Source organism: Ptychodera flava, chromosome 14, assembly GCF_041260155.1.
Source record: "Ptychodera flava strain L36383 chromosome 14, AS_Pfla_20210202, whole genome shotgun sequence".
Classification (NCBI taxonomy): Eukaryota; Metazoa; Hemichordata; class Enteropneusta; family Ptychoderidae; genus Ptychodera; species Ptychodera flava.
This window is the reverse complement of record NC_091941.1, coordinates 17404747-17410746: the sequence shown is the minus strand read 5'-3', so window position 1 is coordinate 17410746 and position 6000 is coordinate 17404747. Positions and strand designations below refer to the sequence as shown.

General features: G+C 38.8%; 1 protein-coding gene across 1 annotated transcript in view; it reads right to left on the bottom strand.

The window, feature by feature from the left end:
* LOC139149574 (sodium-dependent multivitamin transporter-like) overlaps positions 1 to 2440 on the bottom strand; it is a 32048-nt gene extending 29608 nt beyond the window's left edge. The window contains exon 1 of the mRNA XM_070721395.1: positions 2310 to 2440. Within this exon, the coding sequence (XP_070577496.1) occupies positions 2310 to 2434 (125 nt within the window). The 5' untranslated portion in view covers positions 2435 to 2440. The remainder of the gene's footprint in view (positions 1 to 2309) is intronic.
* Between the last annotated feature and the right edge of the window lie 3560 nt (positions 2441 to 6000).

The following is a 6000-nucleotide window of genomic DNA, read 5'->3' as shown; positions in this document are numbered from 1 at the left end:
TGTCAGTGATACAAATGCATGGTACACATACACAGGCTTTGATAGCAAGCTGAATACTCGACAGTTCAACATGCTGTAGGAAGTAGAACAAGAACGCAGTTGTATAAGCTGAAGAAAAATATTGTCAAAATTATCAAAGTTAATACAGCTACTCCCTTCGGGCAGTGTAAATGTTAGATACAGCCCTGATACTACAGTATCACTGTCACTGCATACCTGAGCAGTGACAGAGATAGCTCTGACTTTGATGTACATGGTATAGTTGAAGAAAAGTTTTGGTCAAATGACGCTCATGGCAGTGAAACATATACTTGTACCCAAGATCAGGCCAGAGAGCAACACATGAAAGACCAGGAGACTTGAAAAGTTATCAGGAATTTTTGAATTGTGGCATATGAGAATAATCAAATGTTAAAGGAAAAAGATAGGGTCACCATGCTTGCTTTCTAAATTTTCTAGTTCTCGTCATAAAAAGTAAAACGTAAAACGTTGAACAGTAAAGACTAAATGAAAGAATATGTGACTAAATGGAATTATTTATTTGTTAACCAAATTTTCCATTATTACACCCAACATTTCCAAGATCAAAACATTTATTTGATGGAATGTTGTAACTTTCCAGTATTGCCAATTATGAGTAACATCTAATTCATATGTCTTGTACTTTTGAAACAAATGTTTGGTAGGTCACTGTGCTCAGTTTTTTACAATATGGCGATTAGCCAGAATTCACAATTTGCCTACTCTCTCATGATCGTCATTTTTTTTGGTCTTCGGCAGGAGCAATTAATCTGGCCATAGTTGGATTAACTCAAGTTGGCTTAGATTGACAAATCCAAAAAGTTCACTGATGCGTTTAAAAATGAATCAATTTAAGAAATTTCCTTAGGCATGTCTTAGGAATATGACTATACAAAGTGCTAATAACAGGTAGTCTTGAACACCTGTGAGCGGAACAGCGCATACGTGTTTATTTTTTGATGCGCGCACATCCTTTACAAAAATGTGGGCTAGTGATAGTTGGGGTGGGGGGACTTGAGGGGGGCATTTGAAATGTTTTTAGGGTATTGAGGGGGATCTGAAAAAATTAGACTTCAATCGCGATTCCTCCAGCCCCCTAATCGTTATTTGTGAACGCAGCCTTACAATATTTTTGACAACTAGAATGAAATTCAATCCTCAACAATAGCAAAGCACAATACATTTATACAGGTTCTGTTCAAAAATTTTATGTCAGTCATTTTGACAATTCATGCTGTATGTAGTAGAACTAGAAAATCTAATTGTAAGGCAGAACAAAATCACTTTAAAAATCATCAAAAGTTAAGGTTACATCTGCTGTAATTTATCTCAGGTAAGTACTATGAAATGTGACTGATTGCTTTTAACTATATTTTCCCAAAGTTTTATCTTTATTTCTCCTTTCTTTCCTTCTGAAATACTCTTCACGTTGGTCTTTGATGTGTTAATTGGGTTTACGTTTGCCAATATGTATTTTACAGTTTGTTTTGTTCAGGAAGGCCAGTTTGATTATTTTTTCTCTTTTTTTTTGGTTTGAATGTGTCAGTTATAAGTTCTTGTTTAACTCCTGGACACTGCCTGGAAGCATATTGAAACAATTACTTAGCTCGTCAACACAGAGTCGATACATGAATTTGTAAAATACACAGTTATTGTTTGTATTTTAACTCTCAAAATCTTTTTACGTATTTCTATACCCTGAGTTGATAGCTCCACTGGTTGACAGAATTGTCCCCGAGGCTGTCTTTCGCCCAGTTTAAGCGATGCATTCATTGCTTCGATAAAGTTTGTGTGCAATGTGTGAAAGTGAGTATACGAGCGTGAGTGCTTCACGAACTCTACAGCGTGTGGCAGGGTCGCAATCAGAAAAATTGTAACAACTATAAGCTGGGAATTTGGCCGACCGATTTTGTTTTTGGCTTCTCCACTAGGTGACTGGGTGCCGTACTTTTTGAGTTCGAACCCGATTGAACTAAAGTATCGCTGCGGATTTTTATATTCAGCCATTTGAATCGAAAGCTTATGGTAAGCTTTCGATTCAAAATGGCCGAATATAAAAATCCGCGGCGATACTTTAATCGCACAACTGTACACCATAAAGATAACATGCGAGAATGTATAGTACAATGAGTCTAAAAGCGTGTAGTCATATTTTCTTATTATAGCAGCGAGAAGTTGCGAATGTAGTTCTAGCCTAGACCCTAGACCGTGCTTGCCTCCGTGCCTCCGACCAACTCGGAGGCACTGTGGCAAGCAAGATCTTGGGTCTAGGCAAATGTTGTTCATACCGGGATGTCGTGTGTTGACCACCTTTGGCAAATGCCTGATACATTCCCATGGCAACTGGTACAGCAAGCACCAATCCAAAAATGAAATAGTCCAAAGCCCCAAAGGGCACGGCATCGGTCGACATTTTTGACAGTCACGTAAAAAGGTTGGTCAGATTTTCTATCGGTCAAAGGTCGACCAACAAAGCGATTTATCACCCAACGAGTTATTGTTTGCTTAGTAAAACATTCAAGTAATGCTATCTTACTTTACACACTTTCCTTCAACATACAGAAAGGTCAATTTTCCGACAGACTGTTGCGAACCAAGGGCTTTGTTTTGTGAGTGTGGGAGAGAGGAGGATGTGAACAGTAATCTTGTATTAAAGGTGATCTAATGGAACAATAGCAATCTGCATGAAATGAACCGATCTTTTTGTTTTCGACACGTTCTACCTCTCACTGTATTGTGCGTCCTACAATCGTTGCAACGATTGTCTAAGATGCCATGCTTGTTCATTGTGTGCGGGCGCTATTACTATCTACACTCGATCACGAAGGCCTGGAAAAATCATGCAACAGCATGTTCGAAGTAATGTATCACGATCATATTTCATAGGTAAGACATTTTTATGCATTTATATGTTTGTGATGAATTTATACTTGATGAGGAGATGTGAATATCGTTTTGAGCAGGTTCTTCCGTAAGAATCAAGAGATGGTGATGCAGTGAGATATAGTCTGTAATTGATGGATTGAAATATATTCCCTGACAACAGGTTACCAACATGTAAAACAAAATCGACCTATTCCGACAAACAGATAATTGTGTTGGAGGCTCGCAGGCATGCACCGTATATATATGTAAACACTTGATGTACAAGCCCTCTATACTTCCATTCTTCACCAGGACGGCCTTCAGGCACTCAAGTACATTATCGACCGCCGCGACATTATTTATCCACCCACAAACATTTTAATTCGTTTGGCTTAACTAGTTCTAACTTTAAATTGCTTCACTTTTAATAATGAATTTTACACCCAAAGTTCTCGGTGTCGCCATGGGTACACAGATGGGACCTTCTTATGCTTGATTATTCGTTGGTATTATCCAACAACAGATTATACATTAATGTACCAGTCACATTCCCGAACTCTCTAAACGGTATATTGATGACTGTTTTGGGGGTGCGTCTTGTCCTCGCACTGACCTCGACAATTTTATTGAATGTTTCACATTTTCACCCTGCACTAGAATTTACTGCCACTGTTTCAGACATATCGGTTGCATTCTCTATATATTGGTCTCAATCAACGGCGATTCGTTGTCTACCTCCATACATTGTAAGTCTGGTTCCGTGACCCATTTCTGGCGCTCGCTGCGCTGCTCACGATAATAGAGTCAGGTATGGACTGATGTTACAGTCAGAATTTTGACTGCATATTAATAAGAATAGTCATCTGACACGATCATGTGATCAGCACATCTGTACAGTGGCAAGCTCGGAAATTAGATGACGAAATATCGCGAACTTTGAAGTTAGTTGCTCGGCTTCACTTTTAAGTCTCCGACTCTGTTCTTCTATTATGGTATTTAGTGGTTAAATGAGGATTATCATCTATGATTTTTTTCTCACGTGTGACGTTGTGACCACGGTGACCTTAGGCATGCACGGCAATGACTCAAAAATACTGATTTTTCGTTTTTCATTAAATGTCGACATAGGATGCTTGGTTCGGGAAACCATGGAGGTAAAATGACTCGTCCGCCAAATTGTCCATTGTATTAAATGCAAACGATGCAACATACTCTATATTGGCGAAACGAAACCTAGTCCAGTGACAGGTTTTAGGAACATCTCCGCACCTTGACCAAAAAAAACTAGCTTACCCGGTGGCCAACCATTTCTGCACCCCACATTACTGCTGTCGGTCCTATATGGCAGTCACTGCATTTTTTCCACCCACGACTCTACGCGCCACAAACAAGAACAGGCCACAATTTTTAAACTTTGTACTCTAGCACCAGCTGTGATGAATGTGCAATTCAATGCGTTTGATGTGTCCCTCATTTGATTGGTTGGCTTTAGCTCTTTGTATTTTCACATTTTGACCTGTTTTAGTCCTGACGAAGGGTTGACCCGAAACGTACGTGTTTTTATCCTCTCCATTATGCAAGTGCTTTATTCCAAACAAAAAGTAGTTTTATACACCACTGTTTTGAAGTAGGTATCTGATTAAAGCTGTGGTAGAGATAGTGACGTTTCCGCCTTTGCTTACTATTCGCTGTACATGTTGGTCTCTTCTCTGCAGATGTAGGAAGATATGTGCCATCTTTGCAGTTGGTTTTAATCAGATTAAAGAGCAAGCTATTTTCACATTCTTTACTTTGGCCGTTTCAGTAGAGAAAGCCGGATTTTGAAACTTTACAGAGACAGTTACACTTCATGTAAAGGTCGTTTTCTGTTATCATCATGGAGTCATGGGCCACAAGAAATCGGGGGCTGTCGGTCATGTTAAAGGGACAAAGTCAGCCATTTTTTCATGAATTTTGTTTGATACGTGATATTACTTATTTTATTTGACATGTTGAGAAATACTGAATGAATGGGTGACCATGCATATTTTCGACCCCTGTGTTAGACAAATTGATTGAAACCATCGCGAGAATGAATTAATGGTCATGGCCATTTATTCATTCTCACGATGGTTTCATGTATCGTATCTAAAACCGGGGTCAAATATATGCATGGTCATCCATTCATTCAGTATCGTTCAACATGTCAAACAATATAAATTGTATCTTGTATCAAACAAAATTCATAAAAAATGGCCAACTTTGTCCCTTTAAGTAAGACCCTCCCTCGTCACCCTATCAAAAAAGTATACCCTGTATTTTCCAATTCGTAAAACATGACCTTCTACTCAAAAGTTGAAAGTTGAAATGCAGTAAATTTGTTCCGGTGTATTTAATGCAGGCCCTAAAGTTGTTACTCAGATTTTGAGATACCCTATTGACATTTACGCATTTGTACACAGTCCTATCAGAACGTCTAAAACCCCACATATTTTATTACTACTCAGGTATCACTTTATTATTTTTAGAATAATTTTTTTTGCGTACTTATATTGTACAGATACTTCATAGAATTTTCGTATTTATGCAACAACTACGGCTTCTTGCCATAGCACCTGAAGCCAAATGTACACTTTTGATAGCACAGCCGGTACAAGTATAGCCGTGCAGGAATCGGGCTGCTGAAAATTAAGTAGTCTGGACTTACTTTCAACAATGCACCGTCACATTACGCATGACATGCCAAGTAAAAATCTAAATACAGGATGCTTCACCATAGAGTAGAACAACAAACAGTGGCTGATACGATAACAGTAATGAAGTAAAGCTACCAGTAGCGTTACCGGGGCCCAAGCGTGATGGTAATTTGCAACGAAAGCAATTTATAGTCTAGTTTGTTTGCCAAGAATGTTTGATCCTTACTGCTCCATGTGAAAAGCAACAAGTTGTGCAGCCCTATTTGCCAGCCCCCAATTATCATTGGCATTATTAATGAGGTGTACTTATTCTGGAAGTAATTAGCTAGAGTAGGTACGTTATGTCTATTAATACTGTACTAGCAGCTGTCAAAGGGCATCCAAAGATTTTGGGAAATAATTTGGCGGCCCGGAAAAGTCACAGCTGATTAGTAGATTG